A 19,813-nucleotide genomic window follows, 5' to 3' on the forward strand; every position below is an offset into this window, starting at 1 on the left:
CTTTCAGCTCTTCACAAAACTAGAGCCTAGAATAAAACCCAGTGAGAGCATTTCAGTGACCATGAGTTACATTCTGAAAGCAATTCTGAAACCCTACGCTACTCCAGCCACGAAACTCAGCAAAGTGCCCTAAGTGTCAGCGCTCAGCTCCTGTGCACATTTAGAGTCCAGCTCTCACCCTGGGAGCTGGAAGCTCCCACCCAGAGGCAGAATATCCTCCAGGCTAAAATTCACACAGGTTTCAACGAAAGTGCACACAAGCAACTGTTGAGAGCTTTTGAAAAAATAACCCCCAAGAAAGACAATTACTGAAAGGAATGTTACTGAATATCACTGAGGGGAATGAAATAGGAAAACACTAGTCATCATAAAAGGGACCATTAGTATCTATTCCTACACTCTGAGTAATGACATATAGTGAAAAATAACTTTCTACTACTTTTAAGAATTCACTAGATATGATATTCTGAATATTACTGTGCTCTTTGATACTATTAAAAGATAAGGAAGCTGCCCTTGTGCTATAACATTTTCTGCTTATGAAGTTTCCTCACTTAAAGGCTTACAGAGAACATTACTAAAATTCACACAGGACAGGGCACTTCCAAACAAGCCACTACTCAGAGCAATAATTAGCCTTACACTCAATGAAGAGACTTTCAGGAAATTAGATCATTCTATGCTAACTGGAGTTCACCAAGCTGAGCATTACAAAGGGGAATTGCAAAAGGCACAATTATACCAGGATCAAGCCTTTCCTTGTGCAAAAACCCACTGCCAGCCTTGCACAGCCTTCCAACAGCCAGAGACTCTGGCTGCCCCGGAGCCAGGGACTCAGTCTAGACCAACAAGAAGGTTTGGAAACAAATCCCTTTTCTCTACATTTACCACATGCAGGTTTGGCTCTTGGAAAGATTTTTTTGTATAGCAGCTCTCAGAGGATGTTCACGTGCAAGCAGTACTCCAGATGTGCTGCAGCACCCAGTGGAACACATCCTACACCAACTGGGGTGCCACAACATCTAAGTTACACCCAGGGCTTTTCCCTTCAAAGATTTTTCCAGCAGCCAAACAGTTCAACATAGGAGCACAGACCAGATCTCATTCAGCTCCCTATCACATGTAAAAGAGATGTGAGAGGCATCAGTACCAGCTACTTCAATCTCATTTTATCATCTTCAATTCCCTGCTAGCACCAACACAGCCCCTGCCTGCCCAGCATTTCATGCCAATGCAAAATGTCCCAGTGTTGAAGCTCCAGTTCATCTACTTGTGGTCAAGGGCTTAAAAGCACGTGCACAGAGACAAGCAAAAGTTTCTAACAAAACCCCATTTTCCCTGGTCCCCATTACGCCTTTGTTTTTATCACAGTAAATCTGAAAGGGAAAAAAGTCTGTTATTGGAGGATTAACTATTTGACTCAATAACTCATTAAAATTCCTCCAACTTGGCAAGCTAAGAAATATTGACTTTTCCTGACTTGTAATAAACTAGAAGGTCAAAGCATCTCTGAGCAGTGCAAAAAGTACAGCTCATGGAAGGAGTATCTGACTATTCTTTACTTACTTTAGTAATTGTTCCAGAATTTTTGCAAATTATCCTCAGAAATGCAAATTTTGTGACCTCAGGGAGACCTCACTGTAAAGGTCATATTATTTATCAGTGCCTGCTGTAAAGCAGAGCAGCCCAAAGGACGAGGACTTGAGGAAGCTCTGGTCCAGCATCCTCTTCCTCCTCTCAGTGGCAGGGCCTGCATCAGTACAGGCACTTCTCTTTTCCATCACAATGTGCCTCAAAAGACATGTTTTGGAGACTGTTGTTGATATTAAAGTTATTTAAAAATCAAGATTCAGCAGCTATTATTTCCTATATAAATGTAATTCAGGTACAACTAGAGCAAAGACCTTCGGGGGCTGCCTTGATCACTAAAAATTGATCTCTCAGAGCTTGCACCAGCCAAGGACTGTGTTATGCGTCTCACTGAAGGTTATTGCTGCCTCCTCATTCAAGGTACTGCTCTGATTTAATGCACCAGGTCACATCTGAGCAGGCGAAAGCTGCACCCTGCCCTGAGAGCAGCAAAAACCCTCAAGAGCCTCAAGTATTTTTGGTATTTTGATTTTTAATATAAAATTTGCAAAACTGAAGACAAACATTTTTATTAGAATGGGATTTTAAAGTTTTTTCATTATACATTAAAGATGCGTTAAATAACCAGCTTATAAAAATATAAAATACTTAATCTTTCCTCCATCTATCCCAGTTACTATGGAAAAAACCCAGAAATCCTGGCTATATTTATGCCTTATTCATTTAGTTCAGAGTTCAATTTATTCTGTGTTCCCAGACAGACAACTCCTGGTTAAACAGCTCAGTTTGGTAAGGGGAGAAGAAATATACCCTGCATACAGCCAGAAAGGAAATATTCAAGTATTCTGGAATCCTGATGTGCTTCTCCTTGTCCAAGTCCACTCTGAAATCCGTGTGCCTGCAGGCAGAGCGCTAACATCAGTTACCTTTGCCAGAACCTCGCAATGTTGACAGCAGCTCTTTAATTCAATTACTATTTGCATAATCCTTTGAAGAACTAAAGCTCCCCACAAGCTCACTCAGCTGTACCAATGGACCCCCTGCCCAGCAAGGACTGCAACAGAGTGTGAAACAGAACAGAGCCCTGCAAATGGAGAGGAAAGGAAGTGTTTGACTGCACAAGCACTATTGTCTTTATCCAAGGAACTAATTCATCTGGAGCAGCGCCATGAACCACGGAAAGGGACTTTCCTTGATTGCATCAAGGTGGATTCCAGGACACTGGTGTGCAGCTCAGAGGCGTGAAACCTGCCTTCCACTGCTTTTTTGGGAACTATTTAAAGTGACTGAATTCCTCACTCTTACAAGGATTATTCAAAACAGAAATAGGAAAGGTAATCAAGTGAAACTACCAACTAACTGCACCAAGTATTTATGAGCTCCGCTGTACTGCATGGAAAAGGCATAATTTATTCAATTTATTAGTTGCAAATAAAGTAATTTACATAGGTAAAAAGTCTACCATCTCACAAAACAAGACACTCTTCAACACTAATTAACTATGCTCACCAGGGCTAGAGTCTGAGGTGTTACATTGCATTAAGGCCAGAAGGATGGGCAGAGGAAGCCCAGTCTCATACACCCATGAACACACTTGACTTCTCAAATTAGATCCTGGTTGCCCCTGAGAAATTTGCAATTCCAGTTGAAAACTGGCAAGAGCTTGGTGCAGGCAGAAAATAACTGAGCTCAGGAATTTCATAGGGATGGTTAACAGGCTGCTTGCATCTCAAAGCAAGACTTTAATGAGGAAATTAAGATGCTCCTGCCACATTGGAGAATGCACATCCTCTAACTGTGCATTAATTCTTAAAGACAAGGACCTCATCTACCTTTTGCACACCACTTAATATGTTAGAGATCAGACTAAGGCACACGTGCTTTTTTTTCCTTCTCTCCCAAATACAATCCTATTCCTTACTTCCTCAAAACTCCCAAAGGAAGGTTGGATTCAGGACAAGCACTGGTTTCACTTAAGACCAACTAGACAAACGCATTACAGAAAGCAAACCCAAAAACCTAACAGCTCTGTCATATCACTGCTCATTAAAAAGTGGCTTATACACAGCAGAAATGTAAATTATTACATTTATATGTTAAAAGGAAGTTTGCCCTCAAGTAACAGCTAGCTCCAGCAGGCAGCTGGGTATCCAGGTTTATTGCTGAAGGTAGAAGTTTAGACATTACATCAGAGCTAGGACTAAAATTAGAAACTTTAATTAAATATTACTGAAACTGGAAGCTTCTATACCAAGTCCTTCCAAGGCAATGATGAACCTTGTAAATGTTGTATTAAAATTAAAATAAAATCCAACCCTCTATGACAGTGATACACACAGATGTATAGCTCAAGTGTGTATTTACATACATCCATTCACACACAGATTATACACAACCACACACTTCCCATGCAGAGGGATGTCCTGGACTCCGACACTTCCCTTGCCACAACTCATTTTTGCTGATGACACAAAGTCAGATGCTGCAGCACAGCTCCCTAAACCTTCCTTACCCAGCACATCTTAAGTAGATTCTTGAGTAACTCATCGTTGGAAGGAACCAAAGTTGAGCTATATACAGAGCCTGGGTTATGATCAGCAAGCAAATTGTGTGCTGCACATGTCCTTACTGCCACAATACAATAATAAAGGAAACAAAGCAGGAATGTCATAATAGTTTGCTCCAAGAGTTCCTGGGTTTTTTATTGTATGCCTGACATGAGAGTAGAGAGGCAGAGAAGCCATGGCAAATCACCTGGGCAAGGCAACAGCAATTTCACTGTCCCTGTTACAAGCCTAATTTTGCTATAATTAACTTATTTTTATAAAGCAAAAATGGTGATTTGTCCTGGAGACTATCACAGAGAGTAAGAGGTGTTTCAAGCATATGATCTGCTATAGCTACAAACTATTTTCTTTCAAGATCCATGAGACAACTTTGTGTGTTTGTGCACATCTTGGAGCAGGATGGAGAGGGACACATCAGCTTTGCAAGAGAAGGACAGAAAATCAATAATTTTCACCAGTTTTGATGCCCTACATGAAACAAAAAGCAGAATAATATGGACAGCCACCTCAGAACAAAAGATAGCAGGCTTCCCAGATAGTCCTGTTACTTCAGGAGTATTCACAGAGTTTAAAAAACAAAACTGACCCAAAAGGAAAGGAAAATAGATTCTGGAAAAGAGGATTGTGACAGATAGTTGCACCAAGGACACCAGAATGAAGGGAACTGCTGAATCTGCATCTGCAGTTTAATACCAAATAAAAACAAATTGTAATTGCTCAACAGAAGTTCAATAACAGCAAGCGGTTACCCGGCAAACAACACCAAGAAAGCACTCAATACTATAGAAAAATGTTCCGTATCAATTTTTACATCTGAAAAGGGGAATTAATGTCACTTTCTGTACCTGCCAGAACTCTGAAAATCATTGGAGGTCATACCAGGAAAAGGCATTTGAAAAATCAGAAGTAACTATGCTATTAGTGTGATTAGCCTAATTTTGTCTCATTTCAAATCCATCTAACCACTGTGAGATCAAAAGCTTAATCAAATATTATTTTTGGATGGTATTGTGGTCTGTGAGGGTACTAACAGGAAAAAAGAGAAAAAAGACACAGAGATGAAAAGACCCAAACTATGTAAAGCATATCCAGAGATTACTGAGGAAGAAACACCAACACAGGTATGAGACCATATATATTTAGACCTCTGCCATGAAACTTCACTGTGCATAATTTTCCTGATTGTTCTTTTCTCAAAAGAGCTGATGAAAAGGCAATTAATAAAATTGCTCTTTATTAAAAGTTTATCTAAATTTGTCTTTGATAGGTATTGCACACTGAAGGCTATTTTATTACAATACTCCTGTGCAGCAAGTAAAGACACAAAGGTAAATTTGTGCAGTTCCCATTGGCATCACACATCTCCTTGTATTTGTGAGCTGCTTAGCAGGTCCCTACAACCAGCTGGACAAGAGACAGCACAATATTAGCAGAAGGTTAATATATTTCCTGCATTTATCAGAAGGTTTAAATGTTTGGGGCCAGGCTGGACACCATTTGGAGCAACCTGGTCTAGTGGAAGGTATACCTGGCCACAGCAGAAGAGTTGGAAAAAGATAACCTTTTAAGTCCCTTCCAACCCAGTCCATTTCATGATTCTGTGGTTTAATTCAGTGTTTCCTTGGGTGCCAATATTTCCAGTACTGTGAGAAACCCAGTGAAGCAGAGTAGCAACATGCATATGCACATGCATGTGTGCACACACATGTATTTTATTTGATTGTGCTTTTAATTTTCTCAGTATTCCACAGCCAAAAAAACAAGCTGAAAATTTCAGTCTGAGATCTGGAGGGAATAGATTACATTAATACTTTGGTTCTTCTGGCAAAACTCCATATCAGAAGAACAGATTCTTCTGAAGGAAGGCAATGAAATTCCTATGGGTCGCTGCTCAAAATCAGTCTTGCTGCCTTTAATCTTGCTCATGAATCTTATGTCTGTCCTGTTTCTTCACCCTCAGTACAAGCCTGGCTCCCCTTCCTTGTTTTCAGTGGGCTTTTATCCTTTGTGTCATGTATCTTTCTGCTATTCCTTCAATGAAATCATTGTGGCAGAGACTAGGGGGAGGTTACAATCCAATAACAAAATAACTACAGATGACTTGCCTGTTTTCATGTCGACTACTCCAATTACCTTACCAGTAGAGCTCCTGGAGGGAATCTGAACACCCTGGATCCTTCCCAGCTGTTAACCCTTAAATCTGTCCATGGATGTTGCCTTTGGCTTGCTCCCTGCTCCCCCCTCCCCCTGGACACACAACCCAAGGCTCTTCCCCCACAAGGTGCTCACACCTCCCCTGGCTCCTCCACCACCATGAACCCAAAGCCTTTGCACAGCTGCTCCCAAAGCTTCTTGGAACCAGACAGAAATCTCTGACTTCCACCTGTTTTTCAACATCGAATCCTAAAATTTTCACAATTTTACCCTAATTTGGAACATTTCTACTTGGAGGAGGGTGAAATCGATAAACCAAGTGTACTGGGACATGCTGCAGTGGCAGAGAGCACGCTTGGCCGCCACTTACAACACCTATGTAAAAACATCTTGCAATATCACCAATTGTTCAAAACCAAAAGACACCCAGTTCCCATCTGAGGAGTGTTCAGTCTCACAGAAATCTCTTCTTTTTCTCTTTTTCGACTCATTACTCTGCAGTAAGACCATTTATCAGAAAATAAATCAATTTATTTACTGCATGCCTATTTTCCCCTTACATATTCACAAATGCAATGTTATTTCAGATTGGATAGAAAGACTTTTCCAGTTTCCTATTTATTTTCTCATTCAGACATCAGTTTATAAAGCTCATTGAGGCCAAAGAACAGAAGCAGAAAGACATGCCATCAATGTGGTACCACAAAAAAAAAAAAAAGAAAGAAAGAAAAGATAAGCTTTTATAATTAATACCCATTCAGTTTCCTTATTAAATTACTCGTGAATCCAGCTCTATGTAAATTTAAAAATCATCTGACTTGCACCAAACTGTTCAAATGCTGCTGCAAGAGGTTTCATCATGAGAAGTTAGAATCCTCCGTCAGTGTCACCACACTGCCAGCACTTCCTTTTCTTTAAGAGGTGCATGTCACACAACTTCAACCTTACAAATAAAGTCATGTTTTTGATGAACATCTTTGAAGCTTTGTTTAAACACAACCCAAAGATGTATAAGAGGTAGAAACAACAGACAGAAAAGGATGTAGATCAGCAGAGGGTACAAGCTAAATATAGAGTAATTAAATCACAGGATCATAGAATGGTTTGGGTTGGAACAGACCTTAAAGCTCATCTCATTCTAACCTCCTGCCATGGCCAGGGACACCTTCCACTAGGCGAGATTGCTCCAAGCCCCATCCAACCTGGCCTTGAACACTTCCAAGGATGGGGCAGACACAGCTTCTGTGGGCAACCTGTGTCACTCAGCACACTCACAAGGAAGAATTTTTTCATAATATCTCATCTAAATCTGCCTTCCTTGCTTGATCCCCTCAGTGGAGATAAGGAAGACCATGCATGCCATGAAGGGGGAAAAAATCTTTAGGATGATATTATCAAAGAACAACTCAGCTCGATCTATTGAGAAAATGAATCTATAGAGTCTTTTCCTGTCCCTTCCTTCTCCTGCCCCTTAGTCCCAAGCAGATTAATTTACAAGGATAAAAGCTTCCAGATGGAATCTATCAATAGTTGCATCTATGTACAACTTGCAACGCTTCTGTCATTTACTACTACACATAAAGGAAGGCAAACAGCTCTGTGTGAAAATTAGGGACTGGATTCATGTTATGAGTCTGAGAACTGATGCTTTTCTATAAAAGTTAACATCCGCTGGAAATAAAAGGGGAAAAAATATTAAAGCTATTAAGTTGCAATGGGATTTGTGTTAGGGCAGGTGTTGTGCGTATGGGTGTTTTTTTCTCCTGGGTAAAGCCAAACTTGTATTTGGCTCATAGACATTTTTCTTGATTGAGGAGCAGCCCTAGCAACAGGATTAGTGCCCTTCCCGCATCACACCTAAATCAGCATAAACCTCTAGCTTGAAACTGTTGATGCTGCACAGTGTTTTTTCACGTTTTTTTTTCCCCAAGACATTTCATTTATGTTTTCCCAACTGGATGCCTTAGAGCCTCGTAGATTATGAGTGCAGGAGTGTTACCACACAGCACAAGTGTGAAGCAGGAGCCAAACAGGTCCATTATGGGGAGAACTACAATCACACAAATAGTGAAGAGAGGTGTGTTATATCTGCACTGGGATACAGAAGAAAGGATGCCCTATAAAATAGTTTTCCTAGAATCATAGAATGGTTTGGGTTGAAAGGGACCTTAAAGATCATCTTGTTTCAATCCCCCTGCTGTGGGCAGGGACACCTTCCACCAGACCAGGTTGCTCCAAGCCCCTTCCAACCTGGCTTTGAACACTTCTGGGGATGTGCAAAGCAGACATGTGAGGCACATTGCTGGCAGCATGTGCAGGACTGCATCCCACCTTGGGATTGCCTTTAAAAATTAGTAAGAGCAGGATGTGTCTTTAAAATGTTTTCTACATACATTATGTAGTGCTCATCTGTTAAGCTTCAGAAAAACTTGGGAACAAACCACATTTAAATGATAGCAAATCCAAACAAACCAAACATCTTCCAATGGGACAGTCATGAAGACAAATGTACATATTGCACTGAGAGTGCAGATAACCCTGAGATTAACCCACTTCTGCTCAATGGTGGCATCTGCTCAGCAGCTCAAAGGTTGGGCTCAGCATCGCTCAAGCCAAGCCATGGAGCACAAGCTGCACTCAGGTGTGTGTATGGCCAGGCAGAGAAAGTTGCTTTTAACTGCAATGTTACCAATATCTATAAAAAATGTAAGCATCCCCCCCAGATTCCTGACTCCAGATGTGCCCTAGCAGCTGCCTTTGCTCTAGCACAAGAGACTGCAGCACCCCAAGCTTTAATTCAGCGCTGGTCAGCGAGAGCGAGCAGGAAATGCTCCAGGAGCTTGAAACCAGACTGAAACATCTCCACAGCCCAACACCAACCAACAGCAATTTGCAATCCCCTTTCCCATTCTCTGTTATCCTTAATGAACGCCTGTTCCAAGACTAAGAAATAAGAAGAAACACTATTTTTAAAAGCAATTGCATGCAGGTCTTCTGCTTGTAGTGCTAATTTTGTGATTCTCCACTTGTTTAATTTTCTATTTATTGCCTAAGCCAGGACACCTGTAATTTGTGGACACACCATTTTGTTTATCTCCATCTGAAGCCAATGTTAACACATGGAAACCTTCATCTCATATAGGATAAAGCCCTTGAGTCTATCAGCAAGCGCCTGTCAGACCTAACAGCCATTGTTAATACCCAGACTTTTGACGCTCCGTCCCCAGGGCAAACCTATTTCTCAGCCCCTCCCTGAGGATTTCACTTTTGCACCAATTATGGAAATTACTCTGACTGTGATTAAAGATTTATCTCCGCTGAATAATGACATTTCAAGATCTCTTCCTACTCTTGAGGTAAATAACCCCAGTACTTTTCCCTGTGCTCTTCTACAAAGGAGGACAGCAGAATTAATGCCATTTCTCCTGGATTACAAACCTTTTACTCTCTCTGTATTTGTTCTGTGCTGAAGGAAGCATTTTAAAGTGCATTTACCTGATAGAAGAGTTATTGGCTACTGAAACTACTGAAAGAATAACATAGTAAGATGAAAAAAAAAAACTACTAAAAAGCTATTTTGAAAGTGAAAAGCCTTTAAACTTCATATAATGTTAAAACTGGCTCAAAAGGTACAGTGCAGAAATGGAGCATTAGCACCAAAATGCTAAGATTAGCTGCTTTTCATTTTTGTTGTGAGGAGTAGAATACATCACTGGTTTCTCAGGTTGAGACTCACAATCTAAAAAGAAAAACTCAGAAGAGATAAAAAATAGACAAAAAATCCAGAAGAGATAAAAAACAGACAAAAATCCATAACTAATTAAGGGTTTCTGCAATGGTGGTATTTTTGTTTCTGCTGGTTTTAATTTAATCTGAATTTTCTTAATTTGTGAGGCCAGACATCTGGTTTGGGAAATTGCCCAGGAGAGCAGAGCCCCTTCCTTTCACCCCCACAATGAGCTTTTTCCCCTCCCTGGCATCAGTGCTGGTCCACAGCCATGCAAAGAGTCCATCCAGGATTTATCCTGCTGCCAAACAAAGACAGCAGCCTGCATTCAGGGTGTGGGAGCCCTCCAAAGTTACCCAGGAAAGAGTGGGGAGACCTAGATCTGAAAGAGTAGCTATAAAATAAGAGTACGTGTATTCGTTCCTTTCCCTTTGAAAGTGCTCTGTACATGGAATAAAAACAAGCAACAACTGATAAAATCAACTGAACACTGTTTCCCTCCGAATACAAAGGCACCAAATGAAAACAAGAGGGTCACATTTAATAGCAGAAGAGGAAAAGCTTGAGATAAAAAGCTGGAATAAGCAGCAATCATCAGTCATCAACATCAGAGTATACTGGGCAAAGGCAGCATTATGGGGCTTTTTATTCTTTTAAGAAAGGGAGCAGAACAAAAGGCACTTTGGTGCAGGGCATGTTGTGGGGCTGATCCACATGGATATGGCACAAGTACAGCGAGAGGAGCACAAGGTGAGCACGGACACAGGGAGCTCAAAGCCATGGTTACATCTGAACACAGCTGAGATGAACACCATGAAAGCCCCAGAAAACCAGTGGCACCAGTTTAAAGCAGAGACATGAGATGCCCAGCATGAGCCAGGAACAGGTAGGCAGCATATTTTGGATAGGAGACTGGAATTGGGCTTTTCTACTACCTTATATTTCAAGCTCATTCCATGTTGCCTTAGAAAAATGAAGTAACTCTCCTTGCAAAAAGGGGAGACAATTCAAGAAACTCCCTGGTCTGTCACCCCAGTCTCTGTCATTGCCACTTGTCCTTTGGATCAGCACACAGAGTTCTTGGGCAGCTTGGAGGGAACAAGGGAATTATGAAACCGATCAAAATAAAGGAAAGAGGCAGCATTTCCACCAATTTTTTGGATGATTGACCAGAAAGGAAAAGAAGCAGCAAGAGTCACTCTATTTTACTCTACAGGATAAAGGCAATAAATAAATAAATACAAATAGCAAATAGGAACATTCTGTGGCAAGGACTCTTTTCCATAAGCACATAGAGCTCAAGTGATGAATTATCAGCAGAGAGGCAGCTGGCACTGCCCTTTGACAAGGCACCCAGGTCCCCCCACTCTGCAGACCCCATCCAGGACCCACCCATGCCTCCCCAGCAGCCTGGCGTGCTGGAATATTCTGTAGCTCAGCACAGCGATACAGGAGCCTAAAGCTTGCAAAGGAAATACACGAGCAGCATGACAGGGATGACTGGAAATGCCTGGGGGGAAAAAGTTCACTTCCAAAAACATTTGCTTTCGAGACAGAAATTGTGTTTGATCCCCTCCAGCCTGGCTCTTCCCATCCCACCATGACTTGGAAAGGGCTGACAGCCCCTGCCAGTGGCTGGGCAGCATGTCCCTGTGTGTGGCTCCATCGGATCCACTGCAGCACAAAACTGCATCAACCCATTCACAACAGAACCTCACATCCAGCAGCCAAAACCCAGCTGGCATTTTGTGCTCACAGTAAACAGGATTACTGGCAGCAATGAAAAGTGAAGTCCTCTGCTGAACAACACACTGGGGATGGCAGCTGCTTTCCAGCCTTAGATTGCAAATACCACCTTGCCAAAGCTTTCTGTACTAATGGGGCCTATTTTCTCTATAGGAAAGGAAAAGGCAGGAGAGAACTCAATTTTTATGCTTCTGAGTCTCCTATTGATGTGCATGTGTTCAACTGCTCCTGTTCCCATTAACACCCAGCATGGGAGATTCAAAAAACTTCATGCTGGTACAGCTGGGCTTGTCCATGAGATAGAGCTCATGTTAAAAAAAAAAAAAAAAAAAAAAAAAAAAAAGGTATTATTTAAAATTTTTCTCTACTAAATAACATATCACAGCTTTGACTTTAAAACCTGTTTTTTTTCAATGGAAATATTTGTCTCTAGCTAATGGACAAACCAGAGCTGCCAACTGTTCATGTTCATAATCCTCACTGACACCAATGGGAGCTGCATTTGCAGAGCAGGTCCCCACAGGGATCCTGGAGGGTGATTTACTGCCTCCAACATGACCTGCAGGCACTAAGTGGCTGCTTCCAGGTTACTCAGGTGGAAGAACATGCAGAGTGCCCATTTTGGAGGAAAAAAGGTCTGAGACTGTCAATAAATAAAAAAACCCTCGGGTCTCCCAGTGAAATGGAGTGAATGACCAGCTGGCAAGGAGGGGAAAGGGGAAGAAAAAAGAAAACGATAAACAGGCAAATTACTCTCTGTGTGATGGCAGGACTGATCCTGAACTGCAATCAAGTTTCCCAAAACTCACTATTAAAGTCCTATTTGCCTCAACACTGCCCACTTTAGTGGCTAAAACATATAAAACAATTAAAAGTTACAGCATCCCTTCCCATGTAAATGCCCCTCCATTAGAAAGAGAACTCAGATTCTCAGGAATGGAGTTCAGAGGTGAGGAGAATGACCATTTTTCTTGGATTTTTTAATGTGAAAACCCAATGCATGTCCCTGATCAGTAAGGAAAGGCACAAGCTGGAACAGGGGTTCAGTGTCCCCAGGCTGGCACAGGCAGCTTTGTGGACTTGAATTCCCTTTTAAGAGCAGAGCTGCAGGGCTCCAAAAGCTGTCCAAAACTTCCTCCTGCTGGATTTGTTACACACATTTGTACTGGCAATTCCAACTGATTTTATACTGAAATATTACTGTGGGATTAGATACCATTGTGTGAGGTGCAGATGTATTTAACATGACCAGTAGCAAATACACAGTTATTAAACAGAGGGATGGGAATATGAATAGGAATACTCCTAAAGCAAATATTGCATTTTGAAAGGAAAAACAAGGATCTCCTTTCTTCCCTTCTTGGGCATCTCTCCCAGCACAACTATTCCACATGTGCAAACTATAAGAAAAAAAAAAAAACCTGAAAGTCTTGGAAGATATAAATTTGGATACAAAAAAAAAAAAAAAAAAAAAAAAAAAAAAAAAAAAAAAAAAAGCTGCCAAACCTTGCTTTGTACCAGAGGGTCCAAAGGGAGTCCACAGCAGGGACATGGTAGAATGCATTAAATCTCTATTAGATCATAGCACACAACAGAGCATGGAACATTCTCCTCACATTTGCTCACCCAAGGATTAAGGGATTTTCCTCAGAGAGGTCTGTGCTAGCAGTGTCTTGGGGACCACACAGCTCTTGGCAGGGAACAACAGGCACCTCTCTCCCCTGTCTTAGGGAACTGCACCCATTAAATGGTCTCATAACAGTATTTTACACACGTGTGCCAGTGAGAGACTGCAGCTGTGAACAGACATGGTTTAATACTTTGGAAGTGCTTCCACACTACTGTTGGTAAATATATCTTACTGGTGACTGAATATACCAAAATGTCAAAAATAAAAGTGTGGAAAGAAAAAAAAGAAAGCAGAAGAATAAGGAAAATATGGAAGGAAATAAAACCTCGATGGCAAACTTTAGATTTTAAACATTACTGTAATAAGGTAACGTTCTAGCCACTTTTAAAGCAATGATTTAGGCAACATTATGAAGTCATTATTTGTAAATGTGTTCATTATACAATACTTACTATTAATAAGACCTCATAATTATGCCTGTAAACAGTATTACAGGATTATAAATGTAATATTGGCCATCCAAGTGCCCTCAGAAGCCTGATGTGCAGCAATGGGCAGCAGAGCTGGGAGCAGGGTCCAGCCCAGATTCCCACTGGCTGATCCTGCTGCATGAGCTTCTACAGCAGCACCTTGTTCTGCAGGAGGATTCATTCGACCACATTAAAGAATTTTACATCCAATCCCCATCTCCTCTGAGCTAAACTAAGATTTGCTTCCATATGGCTTCACAAGCCTAAAGACTTTTCCTATGAAGTCACAGAATCATAGAAACATTTAAGTTGGAAAAGCCTGCAAGGCCATCAAGTCCGACTGCTCCCCCAGCACTGCCAAGTCCACCACTACACCACGTCTCCAGCTGCCACATCCACATGTGTCTTAAATCCCTCCAGGGATGGGGACTCCACCACTGCCCTGGGCAGCCTGTTCCCTGACAGTGCTGTGGGTTTTCCTGCAGAAAAAACTTGCCCCAACACCTGACTACACTAATTTCTTCCATTTCCACAGCTCTGAGCTCTGCTGCCTCTGCTCCAAGCAAGACTCAAGTCTAACATCTTCCAGCACTGGGCATTTCAAGTGCTATCAGCAAGGACAGGCTTCACCAAATGCAAACAGTTTGTACCTTCCTCCTAAAGATCAGTTAATGAAGTGCAACACTTCAGAGCTGTTTGATTAAAGTGCTAATGCTTGTAGAATCAATATGCCAGGGAGTGAAGTTTTCTTCATATTTAAGCAAGGAAAAAAAAAAAAAGTCTTAAATTTTATGTTGAATCCAGATGCAGCAACAGGAGTGCAGACACACTGTTTATAGCTGCCTCATATAATTTACAAACACCTGCTGTTAGGACACCTTAAAACACACATTATTCAATAAATGCTGCAGAAATTATCTTAAAAGCAGCAGTGCCTTGACTTGCTTCTACAAAAGTTCTACGATATCCACGCGCAGCACTGACACCTTTTAAAAGGTTTTTCTTGCTGAGGAGCAGTACCAATAGTCAAAACTGCAGCAAGGCCAGCAGCTTGGCAGGTCCCCATCACCTTTGGAGTGTGCTGCTTTAATTTGCTCCAGGCAAACCCATTCCCTACCCACACAAGAGCATTCAGTCAACGAACTGAATAGCTTGATTAATGTACTCCACCACTACACATTTGGGCTGGAAAACTTCAAAGCATGGCAATCATAATATTTTCATTACAGACAGGAGCTATTATTCCTCCCCACATTGAAGCCTGGAAGACAGGCTCTAATCCCCACAACAGAGGGCTCTCTTCAAAGGGAACATCACACTGGCTTTCAAAAACCCACCAGGGATGTGGAGTTCACAGCTCTGAATCCTTCCATCCTCGGCAGGTCAAACCTGGCATCAAAGCACCCACCCTGCCCCAAAATAGCTCCAAGTTTCAGATGTTGTAACTCCCTAAATGGTAAGGGTACAAGCTATATGGTCATAGCCCAAATTGTGTTACACATCCTCTGACTGCACACACTGAGATTATGACTGCTCAGCGCACTCAGCACACACACAGTCACAAGGGAACACTAAAAGCAAATTCTGGCCCTGTCTATCATCCATAATTCAAGAGAAATCAGGGTTAAAAAAAGTGCATGAGCAATTGACATAATTTATATGCTGCAAGTGGGAGAGTTGGCAGTCTCCTGCATCATAAAGTTTAAATAATGGTAGTTTAACATCAGATGTACCCACAGCTGTATTGCCATTAGCTCCATTACGCCATGGAGCAACTGCCTCCTGTGCTGGGTACCCCCACCTTGTCCCACCAACAGCTTGCTGCACACAGGATTTCACCAGGAATGATCAGTCAAGCACAAACCACTCGGTACTAACAGCAGGAAAAAAAAAACAAACAATGACAAAACCAACACACCTTGAAAGGTTTAGTGATGCAGTTGGTATTGAAAGGTACCTTTAAAATGAAAGCAAGAAAGAAAGGAAAAAAGTATCCAGCAGTGGCAACAAGTTTTGGAGATGCTGTTGCAAATTTTGATCAATATCATGACATTTACCATTTCAGGATATAATTTCTTCTTATTGTATACTAACAAAAAATATTCCTTACCCAAGGGATTATCAAATTACTTCAGCGTGTGTGCATGCTGACGGGTACTAATTGATCATTCAATCTAAAGCTGTTGATATTTCTTATGGAAACAAAAGAAAGCTGGAATAGTGACTGCTTTATCCCACCATTCTCAGGCTCACCCATAGCATACTGAACTCACAGAAATTAGGGATCCCATGAGGGTCAGGCATTGGGAATGAGGCTGCCAAAAGTCCCACCTGAAAATTAGCTTTTTCAACCAATCCATTCTCTGTCTCATCAGTCTCTCTGCAATTAGTCATAGGATGACTCTGAAGTGGCATAATGTAACTTATGCTATCCACAAATGTAGAACTGAATTGAGGGAATGCATGACCTAGAAAGCCCAAGCCAAGCCTACAGTCTGGCCACAGTTCCGTTATTCAGAAAAAACTCTTTTCAAAAGAGGAATTTTGCAGAAATCAAATGAGACTTTGAAGACAGGAATCTGTAAAGTAATAGGAGCTAATGAAAAATCACCTGGTTTTACAGCACCTTGAAATTATCAGGATACCATCACCACTTTTAATACCACTGTTCTGCAGTTAGTGCTGTAATACCAGATTTTTGGAGGGGGGGTTGCTCCCTTCCTGTTGTGCTCAGCTGACGAGTCTGGCTAAGCTGTGTATCAGCATAGAGCCTGAATCTTTTGGTCCAAAAGTCCTTTTTTCACACCCCATGTGCAGAGTCAGCACATCCATGTCCATGGCACAAAGAGGAAGAGACACGTCCCAGTTTAATCTTGAAACACAGCCTGGTAAACAGAAAGCAGTAAGAAATGTTGTGCCCCCCTCCTCCCACTCTGATTCAGCTGACAACATCAGCAACAAAGTGGAGCAGGTATGCTGGCAAGAGGCAACAGCTGCTCCCTCCTGTCTCTCAGAGCACAATATGGAAGTTTGGCAGAGACCTCAAGCCTCATATAAGAAAAACTCAAAAGACTCAATCTCTCCTTTTTACCTTCAGCAGCACCAGCACTTCTTAATTTCACTGCTTCCCAGGAGATGATTCTCCATCCCCAGGTGTGCTGAGCATGCTCCATATGATCTGAAGGAACAGGAAACCCTGAGTTATGGGGGCTCTTTTGCCTCCTTTTTTTTTTTTTTTTTTTTCCTTTTCTAGGTCATGATATTCCTATCTGAGCTTGCAGAGCGCATCATCCAGACAAACTACTGTCTTTCTCCCCCAGTTGCACCCAGGAGCACACTTGCATGAGGAAAATAAAAGGTGCCCAAGATTTGAAATATGGCAGTGAGCATCCCTGTAATGCAGCCATGGGAACTGCCAGTAAAAAGCACTTCACAGGGGATTTACAACATGGATTTTTCTGCTACACGAGGTGGGGAGAGAAATCTGCAAAGAAGGCAGATCATAATTTAAGTTTATTTATTATTTATTCCAGTAGCTGGAGAAGAATTTAAATAGGTATTTCTGGTGCTTCTTTGAACACCTGAACCACCACACACCCATGAAGCTCAGTAAAAGCCCTGGACTATGCTACCCCTGACTAACAAAAGCAGTGTATGCAACCCTGCTGCCCCCTTACACTGACAGAGTGTTAAAATGCATGGCACATATGGAACTAGCAAAAAAATTCAAGGAAATTAGTAAGATGAGTGACTTGATAAAATCCTTCTCTCTGAACTAGGCAGCCTAAGGCTGAGTGCTGAAAACATAGGGGAAAAAACCACCAAAATCCCATACTCCAACTTGAACATCCAAATAGAGGACTCCTGCAGCCTCCTTTAGGCACTAAAGGTTATCTCTGTACCAAGGGCTGTGGATGGTACAGTCATTCAAAATTGTGCTCAAGAGAGAACAAGGCATCCCTGCTACAGAAGCACTTCCCACTGACCTGGGGGGAAAGTCCTTCATTACAATTACAAATCAAAATTACTCCACAAAGTATTTTGATGCCACTTGGATGTGCCCCCACCAGGCACGAGCCAGGCTCTGCTTCACCTGGTTGAGGAGTACAAGGGAGCACAGCCCAGGCTACACAGCTGCTCCTCCAACAGCTGGGAGCCTCCAGCTCCAGGCTTATTTTGGGTTTGTATTTAAGGGGGAGCAAGAATTAATGCTTTCCAGCACACACAACCCGTTTCTGGTTTTTTGCCACCATAAGGACCCTGGCATTGTTTGTCCCCTGGAGCAGGCAACAAATGCACATTTGACCTTCACATGCCACACATTTTGGGTGAGCACCAGCCCTTGCAGGGGATCCAGGACCTCCATTCATACTGCACACCTGACAAAGTCCTGCTAGGTCAAGCCAGACATCAGACCACACAAATTGTCTCACCAGTGCTACTTCCAGAGCTTGCTCACCTGGCACATCCACCTGAGTCTGGTACATTGCCTCCTGCTCATGATTCCCAGTCCTCTTCCAACATGTCTACTGTCTCAACATGACCATGGAGAGACACACCAAGGCAGCAACTCAAGGGAACAGAGAATTACCAGCAGTGAAGGTTCCCCACCTCCCACAAGCACCACCAGGTGTGATGCATCAGCAGGACTCATCCTTCCTTCGCCTGTTCCCACCCACACCTGAGTCCCATCACACTCATCTGTCTGATCCAGGTCCCCAGGAGTCACAGTGTAGGCAGGTTACATGGCAAAAAGGGTTTTTTCCTTCAAATGAAGCACAAAAAAGGAAACTTTGGAACATCTTTCACTTTTTATTTTCAAAAAAAAATGTATTTAAAAAATTGGAGTTTTTAAATCCACAAATTTTAGCAATTCTACTCATGAAACCCTTCTTGCTAACACAGTTGTCTGAGAACCACCTCATGAAGGCTTTGCCTTCCTGATCCTTACAGTGCCTTTCCCATTTAGAACACCTGGAGATCACAGCCCTTCCAGGAGGCCCCAGCACAACCCCCTGCCCAGCAGAGCTCAGTGCTCAGGTACTGGCAGAAAGCAGCACCAGCAGTGCCTTCAAAGAGAGTGCAGAATTTATATAAGAGTGCAACTATTTATATAAGACTGCATTTAATACATCTGCTCCCCTTCAGCTGCATTTTGCCCCACATACAAATCAAAATTTACAATTTGTAAACTGCAGAATTTAATGACAGTGGAGTTAAAGCATGAATGTGGATAGCAGATGCTGCATATAACACCTACCATGATGAATTACAGAATATCCTGAGTTGGAAGGGACCCATAAGGATCACTGAGACCCAAGGAAAACTACCCCTCATATTTTTTTTTTTTCTGGAAGCATTACTGGGGTCCCACCCTTAATAATAATTTCAGAATCCCATGGAAGTAGTGTGGGGGTGTCACCATTAAGTTTGTGGAAACACAACTCCTGGTTGTATGTATTCCCCCCAGACTGCCAAGCTATATTTAAATCCCTTTCCTCAATCGGAAGGAACTTAACAAACCTGGAAAACAACAAATCAATGCTACTTGCCTTGTTTTTAATGTCTGACTCCACATTAATGCTGTGTCAGACACCATCAGCATCAGATGAGGCTGCACCAGCCTTTGCCAGAACTGTTGCATTTTCTTAATGAAAAAGGGAAATAGGTAAGAGGGATGAAAAAATTAGAGAGGATCTTTTTTGTGTTGCACCTCCTCTGTAATTCGGGCAGGGGTCCTGCCCCTGGAAACAAGAACTAGGAGAGAAAAGCTGTGGCTGCTCTGTCCCTGGATGTGTTCAAGGTCAGGTTAGATGTGGCTCAGAGCAACCTGGTCTAAAGGAAGGTGTCCCTGCCTGTGGCAGGGGGTTGGAAGAACAACATCTTTAAGGTTCCTTCCAACCCAAACCATTCCATGTACTCACACAGA

General features: G+C 42.1%; 1 protein-coding gene and 1 long non-coding RNA gene across 5 annotated transcripts in view; one reads left to right on the forward strand and one right to left on the reverse strand.

Moving 5' to 3' along the window:
• FSTL4 (follistatin like 4) overlaps positions 1–19,813 on the reverse strand; it is a 213,532-nt gene that overhangs the window by 146,695 nt on the left and 47,024 nt on the right. Inside the window, exon 1 of one of the 4 annotated variants that reach the window (XM_068205734.1) lies at positions 18,344–18,499. The exons of the other annotated variants lie outside the window; for them this stretch is intronic. Within the exon in view, the coding sequence (XP_068061835.1) occupies positions 18,344–18,371 (28 nt within the window). The 5' untranslated portion in view covers positions 18,372–18,499. Of the gene's footprint in view, positions 1–18,343; positions 18,500–19,813 lie in introns of those variants that run through there. 4 annotated transcript variants of the gene reach the window in all.
• Positions 16,830–17,296, forward strand: LOC137483001 (uncharacterized). The gene is made up of 3 exons (XR_011004307.1): positions 16,830–16,855; positions 16,982–17,037; positions 17,138–17,296. It is a non-coding gene; the product is annotated as an uncharacterized lncRNA (long non-coding RNA).

Source organism: Anomalospiza imberbis, chromosome 15 (genome assembly GCF_031753505.1).
Source record: "Anomalospiza imberbis isolate Cuckoo-Finch-1a 21T00152 chromosome 15, ASM3175350v1, whole genome shotgun sequence".
Taxonomy (NCBI): domain Eukaryota; kingdom Metazoa; phylum Chordata; class Aves; order Passeriformes; family Viduidae; genus Anomalospiza; species Anomalospiza imberbis.